Here is a 22707-nt window from a genome sequence, read left to right on the forward strand (position 1 = left end):
TTTCTATCACAAATGCTTTTTTTTTCAAAAGGCATGTATATTTGTTCATTTTTGTATATGTGTACAAAACGTTACCATTTCGATAGTTCAAGCAAACGGAAAAGCGAATTTATGAAAATTTGAACTCGATGCCATTTGAGCGAGGTCGTGCCATTTTCTAAATGAATTGAATTGAATCGTGAAGACCAGAATTTGTCCTGTTGCGAGCTCGTGCGTGATAATAAAACTTAAGCTAACATAAGCTTGGCAAAGGAGGGTTTCCTTTATTATCTTCACGGCAAGACATCATCTTTCTTCCTTACATAGTTAAACTTTTATATCCCCGTGTGGGCTACCCCTGCTGCTATGATGTTTTCAATGTCAACTTGGAAGGATTATTAAATCTACTACGTGGAGTGGCAGTCTAAAACGCGTACGTTTATCAATCCTTTCATACTATTAGCACCAATCGTTTTAACCTCTACGACTCCTAATTTACTCACTTATACGAATTTGGACAGTTCAGAAGAATGATGGCTGATGGCTGATGGCTATGTTGTTGATTGAGTGGCTCGATGGCGAATGCCGTTTCCAGCAAGCTTCGTTTCGGAGCACTTGTTTTACCAATCATTACAACAATCACGTTCAAAGCCATACCAACCGACTGTACAATCGGATATCCGATGTGACATGTGACAGCTGAGATCTTCGATTGCGACGATTCTCCTAATTCTATGTTACACCTTACCGCTTGCTTAATATCCTAAAACTAAGGGTGGGAGCAGAACAAGCTTATGAGTTTGGTACTTGAAGAAGTAAGTAAATAAGTGTTAGTTCCAGCAAGATTCCTTACATGGCCTTTCAAATATTCGATGTGCACAGTGTGCTTAAACGATAGATATATGCCGATATAAGAACAGGTTTCGTTATTTAGAAATTAATTATGCAAAACTAACTTGCCCACAGGTAATGGCCACTATTGTTGCATCGCATGATGTCCAGTTCACATCAGTAGCTAGGGACAAAGGAATTATTTACATGAACTTACTTTTGACAACTACCATTTTGGACCTTTTTCTTGGACTATAATGATTCAACTTAGGTCATCTTAAGCAAATCGTCTACTTATAAACCCTTTTAAAACCAAGGTTAGAAAATCTCTATTTTATTTTGAAAGTTTTTTCATTATTTTACCTGCATATTTACCTGTTCGGGAATTTTTTATCATTCTCTTCGTAAGGTGCCTCCGCTTTACAACACCAGACGCTTGAGCAATCGGAAATTTTTATTTGGTTTTATTTTTTCTAATGTATAGTGGTTTCCATAGAAACTTTTTAATTGAATAAAATAATGAAAAAATTTAAAATGAATAATAGTTTTCTTTTATTTCATATTTATTGGGAACTTGTCTCGAGCCAAAGAGAATGCCTTGAACAAAAATATAAGTGAGTTCTTCATTTGAACTTCGCGGATACTATTATATCCTGAAATTATTATACATTTAATTTTCTTTTATGAGGTGGTACTATTGTCTTTGACATTTGCGAAGAGTTTCACGTCAATATATTCAATTGCTGTAGAGTTGCACATGTTTTTGTAAATACGCAAAAGTGAGTTTTTCGATTTTTACTATGTCAGTGGAACAATCATCTGCGGCTATTAGGATGTCATGAAAAGCATTATTACGGAAGCGGAAGCCTCCTCCTCGTGTAGAAAAGTTATCAAAGTCAAAAAAGCGCACCAAGTCGGTCAAAAAACAAAGCAACAAGGACGAGAGACCAATGTTCTCAGGCCAGGAATAGCGTTTAAGTGTGATGAAAGCGTTGAAAGGAATGAAATTCATTTGAAACAGTAACGTTTCAATTTTTGATCACATTGGTAAATTCATCATTTAGACGGTTACAATTTTCGAAAATTTAGATTTGTTTATAATACAAAAACGTACAACGATGAACTTAACTTTTAGCTAAGCCGCTTACGCCAATTTTAAGCTTTAGTAGTAAGACGAGAAAATCTGAATTCTATCTTAACAAATGGTAAAAGAAAAACTCGGCACGGCAGATGTAGTACAAAAAAAGAAAGGAAACTTGTTATTGTTTTCAATTGAGAGCAACATTGTTGAATAATGTGAAAATACTGAATTGTTTGCTTGCTCTGTGAGGTTATATATATAAAATTGTTTAACAGAAAAGGAGTGAAAGAAAAAGATAAAAAGAGGTACAATAAATAAAGAAAATATGCTTGAAATATTACTTGAAATACTTTTTCTTCTCTTGGTTTGCCCATAATAACAACATTGCAAAACGAGAGTAAGAAAGCTATGTTCGCGTTGACTTAATTCTCGGATATACACTATTTAAAAAGCTCTTTATTTATTGAATATATCATATATGGTAAATATCTGCGATAGGCTTAATGAAGTGGGCATTTTGTCACAGCTGAATAGTACGTTTAAATGGTCTCTTCTTTTTTCCAAATTCGCTTCCGTTTTAAGAGCCACCGCCTACTGTTCGCCAATTTCCTACTGTTATGCTTTAAGTTTTTCAAGCAAAAACAACAAAGATTTCGACGTCGATTTAAATTAAATACCCAAAGGTGCTTGATGTATATTTCGGAAGGAATTATAAAATTTCAATAAAAAAAAGAAAGAAAAAAAAAAAAAAAATAGAAAAACACGACTAAACCATGTATAAACCAAGAATACCTGCGAAATGTGAAAAGAGAATGAGAGCTATGTTTGGTTGTATCAACATTATTTTTTAATGCATATAAGTAGATTTGCTTTTGCATATGTGCGTCTAACTGTGCCTGTGCATACATGGTATTCTTTTGTCAAGTAGCTGCACTTGACATTAAGTTGCCACTTTTCTATTACTTAAAATTGTTTTTGAGGTTTTTTCTGTTTTTCTTTATTTTTTTATTTTTTTTTTTTGTATATTCTTAGCTTTTCAATTCCTAAAAACTTAATAAATAAAAATTGAGGTTAGATCTTCTATTTGCTTTACATTCTCGTTCTTCTTACAATTCTCATCAACATTCTACGGCAATGGCAAACAAAAATATTATCTAAAATTTTTGGAAGTGTACTTAAAAAAATGGATTAAATATCTTATGCGTCTTTTAAATCCATGTTAAATGTTTTTCCTCTCTACTCTGCTTCTTTGCGAAACTCTTGGCATCATTTTGCTATGCTCTAAAAAAATTGGGTCATGTTTAATTTCGTACGACATCTCACTCTTTGCCACTATCTCTTTCTTTTATTATATTTCTCTCCTCACGTTACTTTCGTTATTTATTGGTTTTGAACATTTGGCCATTTCATGGAGGACAAAACTATTAAACGGTAGCTGAATTTCATGGCTATTGCTTACGGTTATCCTCTTTGTTGGTATTTGCTTTTCCAATTTTTTTTTTTTTTATTTCGGTCCATTTTATATCTAGTGTTCCGGTTTGCATAGCACAGCAAGAAAAAAGTTTAATGTTTCGATTCAGTGAATAATACTAATGTCATCATATTTCGTGCCAAAATAAATGAATTAAAAAATACATGAAAAATAAAAAATAATTACAGTAATCACATGAATTTGACAGAGAATTGTTGATAAACAATCGAGATCCTCGTTTTCAACGATTTGACGTTACGCTATCTTAAAGCGCGGAGACCAATCCGATAACGATGGAAAACGGCTTGTCTAAAAACAAAATTTCAGAAGTTCAATGTTTATCATCAATTGTCAGCTGAAGCCCTTGTAATATCAAAGAGCGTACTTCTTCTGACCTACTTCAAAACTGTTCTGACTTTTACGTTTTTCCATCGGTAGCTGCTGGGCAACTTCTACAGGCGGTTCTTTCTGATGCGAACGTTTTGCAATATGAACAATCCCCCCCGCCCCTACACGAAGGCTATCATCAGCTTAAATGTACCTCCGGCGAAAGACCAATTTTTCCATTTCGAGTCAATTGACCTGAGACTCGTCGTACTTCCCTTCTTTTTCCATTTTGAAGGCCCGATGGACGCTGATTGAACCTTAAAGGTCCCTTTTTAAAAATAAATCAAAATAATTAAATTTTATGAATTTATTTTAAAAGCAAATATTATTATTATTATAAATTTAGCCAGAGAATAAATTCTAAGACTAAAGTCTTAAAGCACTAGCATCTAGAGCTATCGGCTTTTATTAAAAACTCTACCGCACTTGAGGTTTGAACCCACGACTATTGAGTTACTAGTCGAGACTCTTGCCTACTCGGCCACTCAGGCGGATTTAAAAGCAAATAGAAATCATTGAAAATTTACAGATACGCAAACACAATTTAGACGATTATTATTATTATCATAAAAGAAATAAATTCTACAATTAAAGGGTAAGATAAGCACCTGTAACGAAGACTGCCGGCCTCCTTTTTTACAAGGGATAGAATGGATGATCAGTGTCTCGGTCGTTTTAATCTAAGCGTTTCATTAATATTACGTTCTCCAAATACTTTCAAGATCTTCATAGAGTTTGACGTTACGAAAATGAGTCCTCGAATATTGGAAAGATTTTGGCATTCGCAAAGCATGTATTTAATCATAAGATTATGCCGGCGTTTACCAAATTGACGAGTGAATATCTTAAGGATTCCTTTGATGTTAATGTAAATCTTTCTCAGTTCTAGAATGAAAGGTTTTTTAATTGGTTCGTTCCTTCGCTGATTTTTGCTATCATTAGCAAATCATAAACGGAAAACAAGTTAATAGTCAAAGTTAAATGTAACTTCTTTGTTATTTCAAATTTTAATTGCATTATAACACAAGGATAGACGGATAGAAAAATGTATTTCGACTTTCTGTGAATTTTTTGATATGCACGTTATGCTACGTTTTTTCAATGCTCTTGCAAGACACGTAACGAATAATAAAACTTTACTTACTTTGTTACAAATAGTTATCTCCTGTTAATTTTCAAGTCGAAGTAAGTTGACAGTTCAACTAACGGCAATTTCAGATATCATAAAGTATAGTCTTAATTCAAAGAGATCCAAGGTTGGATTTTGACCAAGGTTAGTCTCAAATGATGTTCTCACGACTATCAACAATTAGCATACGCTTCTCCTAATCCTTCAGCGGAGATATATGATATAAGTATATACGAATTATAATTATAATATACATATTATAGGTGATGGGTATTTAAAAATTTGACTATTACAAGGCACAAGCTCTTATTTATTGTTATTTTATATTGCTTCGTATCTTTTTAATATTTTTTTTTTTTTAATATTTTTTTTAAGTGAGACGAAGAAAATTTGGAAAATACTTCATATAAATTATTTACACATTTATTTACGAACTTTATTACATGGATATGAAATATATATATACACTAGTTTATATAAATGTACGCGTATATATTCGTGGAGTCATTAAGTGACATTCTCACTTATTAATTTACTATACTGCTTTTGTATTCTACCACAATTTAATTGTGCCTTGAAAGCAATTTTTATGCATTTGTCAAGTGTATAATTTGTCGAGAATGTACGCTAATGAATGTCAGCCAACAGCGCGAAACAAAAATAAAGTAGAAAACAACTGATGAATAGGGCGAGGTTATAAAAGAATTATGATGAACTAAACATAAAAGTGCACTAAAGATAAATTTAAAAAAAAATTAATAGAAATATTTTATAAAAGAAAACCTCAAAGATTCTGCCAAGCTACGAGCGAAATTTCCCAACGTTACCCTCCGCGAATACGAGGCCATTTGCACAATCAGAAACCAAGTGGTTGCCGAATACTTCATAACGCTAGACATCCAGTACGGTGCTCCGAATCAAAGAAGTTAGCGGGACTCATAGGAATCCCAAAACTCAACAGCTGGGAGAATGAGCGAATACAATAGAACATTTACGAAAAGGTAACACTCATCTCGAAGCGAACTGAATTAACACGATTTCACATTTTGCTCAGGAACATTTTTACACCACTGTTTAAGAGAATGTTTGAAATATTTTACCTAATACGCTGTAATAAATAATTTATTACTATTAATAATCGCGCTTTGGATTTTTTTATGGTAAATTTTGAGTACTAGTTTTTTATTGGTACGCGTTACCTACACACCTTAATTGAAAAACTAAAGTCCATAGTTTCAGTTTTCCAATTGGGCAGCGATAATTAGATTTCCCTAGGATTTCACACCGCTCGAAAATGATGGATTACGTAGTTTACAGGTTAATTTTTAACATATATAATTTAAAATTAAAATAAAACGAAATAAATTTAAAAAAAAAAAATTTTTTAATTGAAAACTAATAGAGCATAATGAAAATATGAAAAATACTTACGCTGTCCACGTTGTTTTGTGAACTAACAAAAAAAAGTAAATAAAAGCTCGGCATCCTTGAATAATTTATGAGAAAAGCAAATTAAGATGTCGAAGAATTTAAAAGAAAAATATTTTTCTAAGAAAAGAAAATTCAAAGATAAGCGTACGATTTTCGCTCCGTGGAAAGAAACTTGGAAAATATTTGTACGCGAAAAACGAAAGGAAATGACGAAGAAAAAGATTAATTTTCTCGTATATCACTCAAGCAATCGCTGGTAAAGGGAAGAAGAAAGAGCAGAAACAAACTGGTATGAAAATAGTTAGTAGTCATATTCATCGGCCATTACTATTATCGTTGGTATCACTATCGTTTCCAAAGTCCCTGTAACCATATTCAAATCCAAAATCAAACAAGGCGCTTATGTTATGGTTTTTGCTAACGCTCCTCAACTTGCAGCTCAGACGTCATTTGCCGTTCCTCTGTAGGAGGCGATAAAATAGGAAAGCAATTAAAGAAGTCGAAGGACAGTTAAGTAAACAGACTCTGCTTCAAAAGAGTAAACGCGCTTTAGACACCTAAAATACGTTCGTTTTCAGAAATTTTATTGTTTACGTGCTAATAAACTATTATTATTATTATTATATTTTTAGACTAATGAAATAAATCCTTAGACTAAAAAAGAAGACATTGAGCACTAGCAACAAAGGCTATCTCCTCTAATTTATAAAAGTACATTAGATATTGAGCCTCGTAGTTTTGATAAACTAATTTATTGTGTTGATCTTCTCATCTGTAGCTGATTGTAAAGTGTCCATAGGATTAATCGTTCCAATTGCAATACTTCTAGCCAAGGTAAAGGTAAGGCAGTCGCAGAGAATGTGCTTTATAGTGAGAATTTGTCCGCAATTGCATATTGGGGAGGAAGACTTCTTCAAGATCCATTGGTGAGCTGCACTTGTATGAGCAAGACGAAGTTTCGAAAATGTTTGGATCTTGGTTTTCTCAACATTTGTTGGATATAAAGGTTGAGTTAATTGAGGGTTAATAAAACAGTAGTGCTGATGATGTTATTGTAGATTTCCTTCTGTAATTTTCTCTTTAACTCTTCTTCCAATGTATCCTTGAAGATCCAACGTTTCCTTGACATCATTCATAAATAGAGGAACAGAAGCAGCATACTTTGCCGCTCGATCAGCCTGCTCATTTCCCAATAAACCGATATGACCAGGTACCCATAACAATTTAATTTTTTCGCCGGGTGTTGCAATGATATCCCTTAGTTTGTTGATGGTGGTCCGTCTCGAAGTCGAAGGATTCAGTATAGCTAATAAACTAATAAATTAATTTTATTGTTAAATAGGCTTTAAATTGTTCCGACAAAACAAAGCTCACCAATTAAAATTGGAAGTATTTTACATTTTTATTCCTGTGTATAGAGTAAATGCGGAATTGGTCTAACCTGATCATGGTCGATAATCTGTTGAACGAGTTCGAAGTTTTTTGCGCATTTAGCGATAGAAAAATTGAGAAATGAATTAATTGCTTCGTAAATAACATTAAAAGTTAAGCACTTGCAATCGTATCGCAATTGCTTGGTAAAGGTCTCCCCAAAGCAAACTTTATGTTTTTTTGATTCTTATTAAAATTTTATTCTGAGTTTCGGATTTTATAGATATCTCGTCAATGAGGAGCCGCAAATTTTTGCAAAGATTGAACCACATTTCGCTTTCACTTTCTAATGACAATAACTTTAAGACATTTATGATTTGCACAACTCGTGCAATACGACGAGCTAGTGTCAGTATAAAGAGATTTTTTCATCAAGTATTGCTCAAAATATTGAAGCGTGCAAGGCAGAATTGTCGATAGCACTTATGTTATTTTGTATTATAAGCAATTCGGCGAGCAATGTTTATTTTGGTCATAACGGATACTTTATATGCGCGCACATACATAAAATTAATACTACATTTGGGAACTTTTAGCCGTTATTTGGTGCGCATTGTGTTATTTTGACAAGTTTTGAATCTTTTTACATGCGCGTCAGTTTGTGTGGCCAATTGTAATCCACTTTCCGCCATCAAATACATAAAGTTTAAAAATCATTTATAAAATCGCCTATACAAGTGCATAAGTTATTTTATATGTAACTAATAAACTATAATTAAATAAAGAGGTCACTATGCGTTCACAAAACACATATATATATATATTTACTTATGTTGCAGTGCTTTCGATGTGTACAAATAAAGGTAGCAAGTAAATTCATTATTTATTGTTAAAGTGCTGGCAGTGATGAAATCGTTTCAGACTCTTGTAACCTCTGTATTATTGGTAAGATTGATTAATCTGGAAGCAAGTGACATTTCACTCTCTTTTAAACATAAGGCCTTTCCCTTCCTTCTTTTAGGCGTGCGCTTTGACATTTCTTATTGCTTCTTTAATGAATTAAAGAATTGGGTGACTCTGACAGTTCAATAACGCAGTACAATGAGACAAAACAAAAGTCGCTTTACTGAAGATGAATTTCAATGAATGCACCCTTCTAATGTCAAATTTTGTGTAAGCTTTCGCTGCTTAAGAGGAAGAGGTAGCGTCACTGCAACAGTCTGAAAAGCGCTATTTGTTTGACAATTGTTCTGCAATGGAAAGGAAGACAATACAACAATGACATTCGAGAAGGTTATTGAACACAGATTTTAGCATACAACAAAGAAGAAATATTAAAAGATTGCAACATCACCAATCATCGCAACGAAGCGTTTTTAATGTGAGAGGTTCTGAGGCATGAAACGTTACTGATGCATATTCGCATATAAAGAAAAGACAATTCCATAATCTACATTTCGGAAAGGGGACGAGCGGGAAGGCGGGCGCGTGCGGAAGAAGAAGAGACATACTGGAGAAAAGCCTATTTTTTTGTTTTAATAATTATCGAAGATATTCTATATACTTCTCTGTAAAATTTTCCATTAAAAATACTGTTCAAAGTTTGACCGAAAAAAATCAAAATCGCTGAAGTTATGCCGCATGACTTTTTGAAATTTCATGTTTTAAGAAAAACGCGTTTAAAGTTTCAAGTATCCGCATATTGCTGCATTATTATGTTCGGAAAGTAAAATTTGTAGAGCAATTAAAACTTTTCCACGCCCATATTCATTTATGTATATCATTCTTGACCGTTTAAGGCATCGTTTAAACCTACAAAAAAAAGGCATTGTTTTCTCCAAAAAATATTCAACAACAAATCACATAAATAAGTAAAAAAAATTCTATGCAGCTGTATCGTCTTCTCAAAAAAAGAATGAAATAATGAAATATCGCGTAATATAATACATAATTTTGGTTGAACGTGGATAGCTTTTTCGACTCTTGTAAAAGCACCGTATTCTAACCCGTAGAACATATGTAGAAATGTCTGTTATAATCCGTATATAGTAAGGAGTAAATCCAACCGTTTCGCTTTTCAAACCAGAGCTGCTCTCAAATACGCGTTTAAAGGCGATTTTTAATTCCTGCGACCGGGAGAATACTTACCACAGACATGCACACAGATGATCAGAGAAATGAGCAGTCAGACGAACTTATCTAAATCGATTTGGGATTTGATCCTGCCGCGAATACGTGGAACTTAAAAATTTGTTGAAATTTGCTTCTAAGTGTTGGCGAGTTTTATTGTGACTATTGTTCAGGAATACTAAGGTCACATAGGCTGTGTGCGTAAGAAAACGCATTGTGAGCAGTGACAACGCCACAATAAGAATATTAGTTACCCACTGGTGAAGACAAGCATAACAGAGGACATATATCTGTTGAACGTTCTTATCAAATTTTAAATCCATAGCTAACGATGTATTTTAAAGTTTTCGATCATTGCATTTCAACGAAATACTTTTCTTGTTTGAGTTCAACTGAACGGAGTGCAGTATTCGATATCACTATATGGAAAAAGCAACTAATAATATGTGTAGTGAATGCCTGTTTTTTTACCTCACCATATTCTTCGACTTTTGTTTTTGAACACAGCCACATACGGCTAGACAAGCTTGAATTAGTTCTGCAATCACCATCAAATTTATGCATATAAATTTTTTATGTGGATGTCCTAGCCGCAATAATAAACTTAGAACACGCGCACTCGCCAACAAAAATCAAACAACAACAAAAAAATAGAACTTGTCTTGCTTGTGATGTCATATGTGCGAAATAATTGATTCATTGCTTACTCCTGCATATGAACATGATTTACGATGGAAAGGCCGGCAACTCACCGTTTAGGGTCAACTGTGTGCAAATTCATTTATTTATAAGCACTTCAATGCACAACTTAAAATTTGCTCATACTGACTTAATTTAAAAAAAGAGAGACTTGAAAAAAAAGAAATAATAATTAATTTGCAATTTTTCAACTGCCATATATACTTAAGTGTTTATTTGATCCTCTTCATTCTTCATTTATTAGAAATGGAACAATTGTCTTCAAATGACATTCATGCAAATTTAAAATTTTGACAAAACGCACTCCCTTTAAAATTGTTATCTTCTTAAAAATTTATTAAACTATATATATAACATTGTTACTTCTCTCTTTTCTCTTATATTCTAAATCAATCAGAGGCAATCTATTTCAATTGCTTTTAATCTAACCGGCTCTGACAATCAAATAATAATTTGCTTAATCAAACATTTATATCTAAACATATGTATTTACTATGCCGTGCCATCAATCTTCATCAAAATTTTTCCAATCGTCTCTCTCTCTCTCTCTCTCTTTCTCTCTCTTTCTCTCTCTCGCTTTTCTTTTACAATTAAAGGAATTTTTACATTCGAACATACTTTAATGCACATAATAAAAATGTTCTCGTTCGTGGGAAGATCTGCTCGTATCATCACAGACATTTTCCGGTACGCACATAATCTATAAATCTTAATAAGAAAAGTTACGATAACAATGACAAGAACGTAAAATGTTTTAATAATTTTTTGATGATGAGAAATGCCAAATAGGAAATCATCATCATTACAAATACATTGCTTTTGATATTCAATAAATATACTTCAGATCCCTGAAAATAAACCTCTAGCATAAATTGATGGAAAAAAAAAACCTAAATCCTTGAGACAATCATTGGGTAACCAAGCGAAATCATTTTCGAGTTAAAGAATTGTGATATAACCTGACCCTTGTAAGCACTTAAGCGGATATTAAATTCAGAAGAATGATAGATAACAGTCGATTTATTCAAAGTATGCTTCCATCACTAATTAAACATATCTTCCATCTTTTGAAGCAATTGCACTTTCTGTTCGCCGTGAAGCATTCGCCGAGTTAATTTTCGCACATCTTCGTATGAAACAAAGCGCTGCTAAGCAATTACGTGATCCACTGATGAAAACTAGTGCTTCTATGAGTGCTTCTAATCGGTTGCGAATTTGTCTTGACGATGGATAGTTGGACGGATGACATCGATGTCATGTCAAAAAGATTAGCTTGAGAATAACTTTCAAATGTGTGTGAGAGTGTCTCTGGATTGCGGCGTATTCCCCAGGCCTGTGTGACTATCATTCAGCTCAATGCAGTCGCATTTAGCAGATCAGTGACTCTGCAAAGTTAAAGATATACGAAAATGTTTCGATGACTACTTATCTTCGAAACCACGAATTTTCCACAGCGAAGGCTGAAGGAAAGTTACCCCATAACAGGCAAAAAACCATAGATAACGATGTTGAATATTTTAATTGTTTGGTATACTTTAAGTAAATTTGAATTTTGTCAAAAAATACAAAATTCATTAGAACACCGATGGCATAATCGTCATTAACACGAAATACAGTGTGCATTCGCTTGTCCGTTTGCCTGGCAGGAATTTTTATTAGAATCAAAGAGTTTCAAAAAAGCACCGATTTCGACCAGCGGAATATGGACCGTGATGTATGGTGTAGGTATATATTAGAGAAAGAACAATTGTTTCGCTTGGTCACCCCAAAGTGGAAACTCGGTGAGCTTCCAATATTTTAAAAATGCATTAATTGGATAAAAAAATGTTTTAATAAAATTAATTTATATATTAATGGTTAAGTAAAATGCCACTTTATTTAACCGACAAACCAAAGTAATGCTAAGGCAACATGCAAAAAATGAAAACGAGAAAGACATTTAATTCGGCATGATTTGAACTTTTTATTACCAAAGTTCAGCTGGGCTACGAAATTCGATTGTAAGAGAGATATATATCGTGTGCCGCATTGTATAATAGTCAGATATGGTATATAACACGACTTGACAGAGACATAGTCACGCGATAAATGCATTTATTTTTGTAGGGTTTTTGGACAATTGTGGGTGAAACAGGGGCATATCGGAGACAATTAGTTTTCCTATTTGGAACCAAAATTTTCTTAAAGAAATTAAAAATTGCAGAATTGTTTGTTAATTTAGAATTTCGAAAGAAGTGAAAAAAATGTTAAATATAAATCGAACTTAAATTTTCGTAAGTGTGATCAAAAAAATGTTTTGGCGTTGTGAACGCGATTTTAACATAATATATTACATAAATAGAGGCAATTATATAATAGAGCAAGCATATTTACATCGGTTCCCAATACTTATGCTGATCGTATATATTTCGTATCGATCGTATATATATATATATATATATATATATATATATATATCTTTTCGCTACAAATAACTACATTTTTAAAATTTTTAAATGTGGCCAGTTGATGGTTTAGCAGAAAAATGAAAAGTATAATAATATAATTTTTCTATGTATAACAGTAGGCGATAAAAACGTTTGTAGTGAAAGTTCAAGCGGAAAAGCATTTAAAAAGAAACCCTTTTAAGAGCATGCAATTTATATAAAAAGAAAAAAAAAAGATTGGATTAAGTAAAAGAAAGAACAGAAAGCTCATGAATGAATCCTACACTAAAATACCATATTTCGAAGAAATTACAAAGCTGTGTAAGGCACAGTTGTCGAAAAGGTAGGCAATGTCGTTATCATGGATTTTTATTGTTTGGTATTTTCACGTCCACTCTAACAAAGCAAACCACAATGATAGCAATAGCTGAGGGTTGGAAAGTTTACGTATCTCTCTGCGTATGAGGGAACACCATAGTAGACGTATAAACAATTTCCATTATCAGGCATTTCTCTGGTTGCTAACTTTGTGTATTAATTCTGTTGTTGATGGATCTTCTAATGTATGATAGAGTATAGACCTTTCAGACTTTATTTAAACCTATTTTCAGGATTGACACGCAGATGTCATACACTACATGTTTGTCAAACAATCATACAGGCAGTCACATAAGGTGACAATGTAGACAGAGAAAAGGAAGACAACAAAATAAATTATGCAATTTTTCATTATTTCACTCACTCATCCACATCCACACACACACACACACATATATATATATATATATATATATATATATATACGAAATACGTTTCATAATCAGGTTGCTTATTATAAGAAAAACGATTTTCACTTTTCATTATAATGTAAAGTACATGGTTATTTCAAAGTTACTATGAGTTCTCTAGGTTATGTTCCATTATACTGTTGAAAATTGCGAAATAAAAAAAAATTAAAGAAGTTAATTTAGCGTTGAAGCGACCGTTTGAAACTCATTGCCGCAAGATAATACATAGCAAAGCGATCTAATTTTTAATTTTTCGTAGAAATAATTTGACGTAAAATAAATTGCACTAAATTTTGATCTTGTCAGTCTATTCTTTAGGCTTCAGACCGTATTAAGGTACACAAGCAATCGATTACCAATTCAGTGTTAGCGGACTCAAATCTCAAACACAATAGAATTTACTTTGGTCGTAGATGCAGTGTGTGCTCAGTTATAAGTTAGCATTACAATTACAAACGGTCTAGGCTACGACCATCACCTCCCTATTTCTTTCTATATCATCACTTCTTTCTGACCGTCACCATGTTACATAGGGGGCATAGGGGATATTCCTTGAGTGATTGATCATATTAAAAAAGAAAAAAAACGGCTTTATATAAAATTTTTTAATTAATCTATGACGATAAGGTCATTTGCAAGACGATTAATTTCACTAAATTTAGACCAAATTAAATTCGATCTTTCCGTCACGAAAGGTTTCTCACAAAAAACGATGCTTTCAAATGTAAACACGATTTTATTTGCTGGTATTTTACTGCCAAAATGAATGAATGGTGTTAGATGAAAAAATGTGGGTATCTAGTGGCCCGCCTTAACCGATAGTATTAGTTATCCAATCGGAATTATTTTTACAGGGAACTCTGTTAAAAATTTCCGCGAAATTTTTAATTATGACTTGCAATTATGGATTCTTATAGCTATGGAACCATTCCCTTTGTCGCATTAATCTTGCAACGACTTAGATCGTCATCTCCATATTTATTTTTAACTAAATATCTTCTAATGGATGTAAATTTAATTTTGTTTGTTTACTGTGGCTTGCGCCCGTAAGTGGACCCCGCCATTTTTTTAACTTTATGTATTGCCATTTACTATAAAATATATTTGCAAGATTTCAATTTTATATTTAAATTTTTGTTTACCAATTCGTTTTTATGTAAGCCTAATTTTAAATAGCATTATTCAATAGTTTTACTTTTCTAGAAGCAACAGTTAAACAGGCGGGTATGTTAAGAAAAATGTTATCAGAATGTTTCCAAAAAATATTGAATGACACTTGTAAATAATATTACTAGAAGCAGGTTTGAGTGACACCGATGTCTTAATTGTTAAGATTTGAAAAATAGCCATCAATTCTTATCATGGAATGCCTACCTATGTACTACATACGTTATTGTTGTTCTCTTTTTTTTTTTTCATTTTAATCTAAAAAGACAAGCAATTAATTGTCTGTAAATTAAAAACGTCTCGCAACGAATTGTTCATCAAGAAGAGATAGTAATAGGAAAGAAGAGAAGCTGTAAGAAACAAAAAAAAAAAAAATCACAAAAAAAATAAATAGAAAACAAAAAAAAAAAGAAGTACTTGGCAAGTTCTCACAAGCACATTTAACATATGACGGCAGCACACATGTATATGCATATATGCACGTGAGCATAAGCATACGTAAAAACCGACAATTTAACATATCACATTCACACATTTTTTGCACGTCAAGTTGTTTGTTGTTTATTGTTGACTATCTGTCATATAAAATTTTGCAGTAGAGAGACCAAAAAAGACAACCAACTAGTAGCATGAGTAGCAACAGCAATAGCAACAATGGCAATAAGGATACATACATCCACACACACACACAAACACATATATATATATATATAGTCAACAATCATATGCAGACGAGCCCTAACAAACCGCGTCAACGTTACAATGTACTTTTTATAAATTTGCATAGCTTCGCCAACTAGTCAGGTACGTACACAAAACAGGAGAGTTAAGATAAATCAAAAATGTTTCTGCATGTGATTGTTTAAATATTACAAGTGTAAAAGTGTAAAATATTTGTGCGTTGTTTGGTTTTTCTACACTTAGCTGACACCTCATTGTTGGAATTTTTTTTGTCTTTTGCTTCTGTTAATATTCTTGTTGTTGCAGTATACGTCAGTTATAAGAGCTTCTCGCTCTATGCCTGCGGTATTTTACAACTTCTCAAGTGTAATAATTACTGCGTTTGCTTATTGTTAACCTTAAACTATGATAAAAGGTTTTTATATCTAACATTTATTTTTATGTACGTTTGTGCACATATAGCACAAAACATATCGGGAGATATTTTTATTTATATTTTTTGACAGCTTCGAAAACCCTTACATTATATAACATTTTCGAGCGTAGCAGACCAACCCAAACATGTTCTTCAAAGTGAAAGGAAAACATCTGTGTCTCTCAAAAGTACTTACTCAACCGCTAACATTCACTTGGTGTTATAATTCTTTACACAAGAGATATTTTTTTTTTTTTTTTTAAATCAAAGCTCATTGTTTGCGTCAGTGGTTGTTATTGTTTTGTATTTGAAAAAAAAATTTTTTTTCTATAATTTTTAAAGTTTCATTTGTTCACACCTGTTGTAACAATAATGCTATTATAAAGTGATTGTTCTGTCTGCTAAAGCTTCTTAAAAGATATTGAGAAGTAGTTTGACTCTTCGTTGTTGTTTTTCATTCTTTAGTTTTCAAGTGAAGCTGATAAGATAATGTGATTAAAATCCACTAGGTGCCGATGATGCTTGACAATGACGACGTGTCGTAAAAAATGTAAACAAGTGAAAAAACTACGAGCTAAGTATGAGTATTAAAACGAACGCCAGATACAGGTATCCATAATGTGAGCTTTAGTTTTTATATACATTTTGTATACAAATAAAAAAAAATAAAAAAATGCCTATTAAACCTACTTAATGTACTGTCCACTGAGAGGATCAAAATTTTGCGTATTCATATCGTTTATTAAACCCATACATATTCAAACATACTTTTATTTTGAGCTAATTAGCCTGAAGATTAATCACATTTTATATATAAATATAAGAAATCTATCTGAGGGCTCAAAATAAAATCATACCCAATCAATCCACTGTGCGGCCCGTAAGTGAAAACAAGTAGGGAAATTCTACTTGTCTTGGGATGAAACTAACATTAACCGTAGATACAAAAGTGGTGAGCAGTTTTTTTTTGCTTTAGGAACTTGTTGGATCATGGACTTTATAGAAATAGTTTTATTATATGTTTTTGTCAACTATTAGATAAGTGTTGGTTAAATTATTCGTTTATTGAATTTTTTTAATTTTCTCATTGTGGGTAAGAAGAAGTTCAAGTAAACGAAATTGAACAAACATATGTACGAACAACGACGTTCGCGGACAAAGTATAAAAGTAATAAATTTACCGATAAAGTTAAGCTCTGACGAGAAGAGCACATTAATGAGTACGTCAAACCGTAGAAATACACACCATAGTGCTAAGAGTGTTATAACTTAGCGGTCTTTCGTACGTATGGTGCAAAAGAGCTATATATATGTTTAATAAATAGCATAAAATGCTTTTATAATTTAAAAAAATGTAGAAATTAGATCATTTTCCTGCGATTTTCATGCATTGCGTTGGAAATGAAAAAAGGGGAATTCTCCCCATAAAATTTATCTGATCTCAGATAGATAACTATTTATTTTCAGTCGCTAAAATTTCTACATATCCTAAACCATTTTAATATTCCAATATGCAGGAAATCTTACCACGAGAGAAAAAGGCTTTTTTTATGTTTCTTCATTATACCGTCCATTCTTATCTTAAGTGAAAAGTAAACACGACCATTTTTATTAAAACTTATTTTATTATATGAAATAAATAATTATTATTATTATTATTAATTTAGCCAGAGAATGTCTTAAAGCACTAGCATCTAAAGGCTTCTGGCTTTATTAAAAACTTTACCGCACTTGAGACTTGAACCCACGACCAATGAGTTGCTGGTCCAGACTCTTGCCTACTCGGCCACTTAGGCGGATAATAATTAATTAATTCTACGTATCGGGTCTATATACATTCAAATCGAGCGACAATATATTGCTTGTCTTTTCCTAATGTTACAAAAAATAAAGTTTATAAAAATTTCATATTAATCACTCTTAGATGATAAAAAGCATGTGCTTTAATATTTGCGCCTTGAATACCTTGAAAAACTTCTATGAGTCACCAACTATTTCATCACCATCATTATTCATAGAGCGCGTACTTGTTTCATAGTTGTGCATAGAAATTTAATAAAAATATGTAAAAAAGAAGAAGTAAATAAATACTTTAAAACATTTAGTAAATGACAGCTTGATACCAAATGCATCAGATTCCCTCTACTCTCTTGTGATTGATGACTGCTTAACTGTCACTGCTTATTATCAACATATTTTCTAACATTTTTATAGCAAATCTACGCCAACAACCACTGATTGATCTGATATTATGTTTACTGTCTGTTCATCATCCAAAGGCTATTTATGATGTATTCAACATAGCTTTGCATATTTAATAGACTAGAATAGAATTCAGCTGGCAATACATACGTTTTGTAAATCAATATTAAAAAAAAAAACGTTCTCGCTTTTTATGTAATTGTGTTTGCAGAACGTGTTTACGTCTCCTAAACTCTAAATGGATCAGAAGCGATTCCAAAATTTCCACCCATCCATATATTTGTATATAATAAACAGCTTGCGTGCACACGAAAACTTGCATTGATTGTAAGCAACGGCGGACAACTTTTACGGTAACTGTGTTTTTCTTTACGGTGTCACGGTTGCATAAAGTAGAACGCACTGTGTTTTTTCTGTTGCATGATACTAATGCAGCTAATTGAATACGGGTGCGATACAAAAGCGGAAGTCCACCTTTGGGCGAACATTATATACCTTCCATTTCATATCAAATATATAAAATTTGGCAATTGATTTGGGAGTTTCTACTTACTAATTGGAGCAATTTTAATAAGCATAAGCTTTTAAAAAGCACATGCTTTTAAATCATTGTTGCCCACAGATTGTATGTTAAATTGCAACTGTTTGTTCGTTGCACGAATTATTACTATTACTGATGGGACTAGGGGTTTTATATGGACACCTGCCGTGAAGGTTTAACCTTACGTTGCCCGATAATACACGAAGTGTGAAAACGCACATTCAGCGTCTCAAGGATGGTAAGTCACCGAATTTCAGTGCAGATATGTGTATGGACATATCTACGCCCCTGGTGAGTGGAGGCCTACCTAAAACTTCTGTCTTTCTTTGGGCCAGACACCCGGTTGCTGTGCAACCCCACACCGAGCCGAGGCTCTTCCCGTGATTTGGGGGCCTGCTCTCAGGCAGAAACCGGAAGATTGTTTCCGGGACTCCTAACACCCATGATACCAAATTTAAAAAGAGAAAGAGTTATGAAGAAAGAAATAACAAAAATCGCCAGCCAGGTTTTGCATCAAGTCCCATGCGATCTTAGATTCGGTATGGGATAGAATCTGCAGAAAAAGCTGCAGGGATAAAGAACCAATCAATATCATGCGCGTGGGCATTGTATTCTCACTAGGTAATGGGTGTCTATCCCAAACCCTTTCGTTTAATAAGAAAACAGATACGCTTATAGGAATGTGTGCGCAAAGCCCAAGTCAACTTCAAACAACCAATGCAATGGAAAAAACCGTGGAAATGGGTTTCACCACAATGCCATACTAGAACGGGGAGTAGTCTCTAGGATAAGTTGTAGAGCCCCATACGGCTCATCCCCCAGTAAGTGGGTTATATCGATATGCCAGTCAAAGTAGAGTTTAAACAGAGTTGACCAAACCTCGCTTGGCGCAGACGCTTGAGGAAAAAACCAAACGCGTTCAATGCAACTGTCGTCTCAGGAGTCGAGAAAGCCAGACTACAATCGATCATAAGTAGAAATTCGAGGTATTAGTTAAAGCCAAACCCCGGGTGACTTTCTACAAATGATACATCACGACTAAAGTTAAAAGTCATTCTACCATTCTCATTATTTTTCCAACGTGATTGCCATGAGGCACGGACACGTTACTTTAACAGCAATTTACGCTCCTTGGAATTTAATCCCTCTAAATGCTAAGTTCTTAGCCCATCCAGTAAAGGCATGCCACTCTTAATCCTATAGGCATTACTCAATCATAAAACCTCAAGGTCCAGAAGGGTGCACCCATCAGTACCTGTAAAGCGTCAGTTGAGACTGTTTTACAAACGGGCAGGCACGTCAACAACATTATGCTGGCAGCTCAAAATCTTATTTCGCCTTACAGAAGCTTCATATGTTGCGCACGTAACGAAGACGCCACCATGTATCGCCCGAGAGACCTGAGAAGACCTCTGACGCTTCATTTGAAGCCTTTCTATCAGTACACTCTCCAGAATATTTCCAAGCAATAGGAGGAGACTCATGCCCGATAAGACATTTGCAATTTTCCACTGTGATGGAATACCTTTAGACAAGCACAGAAAATGAATCATACACAACTATGCAGTCAGTGCTTGAGGACCTTTTTCCATTCGTGCGGCCGTTCAATGGCCATGTAAACACCGTGACTACTCGTCAGGGCAAGTGTGACTTCTATATTCACACCATTCACAACGGCAACAGAGCGGCCATTGGCGTCAATAAACACACGCATTACCGCTGGTTAGTTATTGATCCTACCCTCATACGTCTCCTGGTCCAGTTCTACCCCAATGCTAATGGCCAAGGTCGCACAATGCATGATGACTGCGGTTGCAGTTATATTGCAGTATGAGCAAGGCCATTTTAATGACAAGTTGCTACCCGCGGAACCATCCTGTTATATTCAGGACAGACGGTGCCCATCGTAAGATGACTCACCGGGTGCCCCATAAAGTCACAGTTTCTACAGTGTACGGCTTTCGTACACATACTGTGTCTGTGGCCACTTTGAGTACAATGTCGGCAAACTGCACCCCTCACCTTGAAGTTTTTGACCATATGGACAAAGCTGAAGCAGCGGTAACGTATAGGTACCACACCATGGAGGCGTACCGGGAACAACATCCTGTCAGCGTACACCCTACCAGTGCGCAAAAGGCAATCCATGACAGTGCCACTTTCCAAAACAAAATTAGTCTTGTCGTCAACATCTGAGCATGGTTTCAACACTAGGCGGACCTTCTCGTCGAACTCTTGGCGATTGTACAACAACCCTTCAGGTTTATCTCGTACAACCTATCTATAAAAAAGAACGAACTTGGCTTCTGATAGATGGACTGCACTAGAACTCCCGGGACTAATTTGTTAAAAACGGAAACATCAAGCCCGACTTCCCCAAACTTTATGTTGGACACGATCTTCTCTCTCTCCTCATCGGATGACGTACGGACTACAGCCCCACTGCTGCCAATAAGTTAAATACCGTGGACACTGACGCCCAACGTCAGTCTTAACTGTTCTACCACCTTCGTAACCACCTCCTTAGCTGTGACCACAGTATTTTCACTACTACAAACACGGACCAGGTTTCCACAGGTTTCGACGCTACAACAGTTTGTGCAGTGCCAATCACGAAAAGTGTAACCGACGTTGCTACGGGTGCCCCATCTAAGTAAGCAGCGGATGTAAAACAACCACTAGTTGTGAGATATACTCAAATTTCCATTCAGTGTATTTTTTAATATGAGAAAAGGCGAAGTGCTTGAAGTTTAAGTTATATATAATTAAATATGCAATAAAATCTATGACACTCACCCCAAAATAAATTGAAAAAAAAAGTTTGGACACCACTGCGCTTGTCTACACCAAGTAATCAGCCACCACGTAGCGTAACAGCGCGAAGTACACCACAGCAATAACCAAAATACAGAAGTGCACTTCAGCATCACCACTTGTAATAATTAATAGTAGTGCTCCACACCAGCAGTTCTATTGAAAGATACACCTCAAGTAGTACTTAGTCAATAGTCGCAATACAGTTATTACATATGAAAAATTGTGCTCCGAAATCCACAAATCCACAAACTTTTACAAAATTTATTTAAGTTATTATGAATTTAAATAATTTTCCACGCGCCATCAAATTATGTAAGTCAAAAACCTCAAGACACACTAATGTTGAGCAATAAGTGTGCATGTTCTAACACATGTGAAGTAATGAAATCTTAAGAAGGAAACTTTCTAATAATTCACAATTTAAGCTCAGAAAATGACCAAATCACAAACCACGAACACTTCCATGAATGTTTTATCAATTTCCGTTGTTTTTTTTTTTCAATTTTCACCAATATTACGCCCAAAAATCTTTATTTATTTTCTCCCGTTTCGAACACGCGCTTGCATGCAATTAACTTCACACAGCGATCTACTGTTACAGATGTGGTGTTGTGGTGTACAGATCTTGGTGTTTAATGTGGAATTGGCGCGAAGGTTTAACACCACGGATCTAGATAGCACACGAAGTATGGAAACGAACGCTCAGCGCCCCGAAAATAACCTCGAGTTCCAGTGGAGATACGTATATGGGCGTATCTCCTCCCTGGTGGGGGCGAGGCACTATCTAAAACGTCTGTCTATCTTTGAGTAAGAAACCCGGGTGCTGTACTCTATACTGAGCAAAGACTCTTCCCGCGATTTAAGCCAACCACAGTCACAGCCGTTGTCAGGCCGAAGCTGGAATTAGTATTGCTGGATTATTTTCGCCAATTTTCTGGAGTTCTAGGTGTCATTAATAGAAAGCATTGAGATTGACAAAGCCAACTCGCCGATTCACGTTGATCACGTATTAAATAGTTCGGTAAATTACAGCCATTTAACAAATCTAATAAGTTTCTTAGAATGGGTCAAAATAACAAGTAAAATCATTAGGTATCAAAAATTATACCTTGTTTCCATGTAAAGGCTTATGTAACGTAAGTTTTACATCAACCTACCATT

At 34.2% G+C, this 22707-nt stretch overlaps 2 protein-coding genes across 2 annotated transcripts in view; one reads left to right on the plus strand and one right to left on the minus strand.

Moving 5' to 3' along the window:
- Window positions 1-22707, plus strand: part of LOC119645370 — a 125805-nt gene that overhangs the window by 49217 nt on the left and 53881 nt on the right. The window lies entirely within an intron of this gene.
- On the minus strand, window positions 7333-21752 carry LOC119645371. The gene is made up of 2 exons (XM_038045555.1): window positions 21526-21752; window positions 7333-7623 (listed from the first exon to the last, which is right to left on the minus strand). The coding sequence occupies exons 1-2, from the start codon at window positions 21654-21656 to the stop codon at window positions 7359-7361; spliced, it is 396 nt and encodes a 131-aa protein (XP_037901483.1). The 5' UTR covers window positions 21657-21752; the 3' UTR covers window positions 7333-7358.

Source organism: Glossina fuscipes, unplaced genomic scaffold (genome assembly GCF_014805625.2).
Source record: "Glossina fuscipes isolate IAEA_lab_2018 unplaced genomic scaffold, Yale_Gfus_2 1, whole genome shotgun sequence".
NCBI classification, from domain to species: domain Eukaryota; kingdom Metazoa; phylum Arthropoda; class Insecta; order Diptera; family Glossinidae; genus Glossina; species Glossina fuscipes.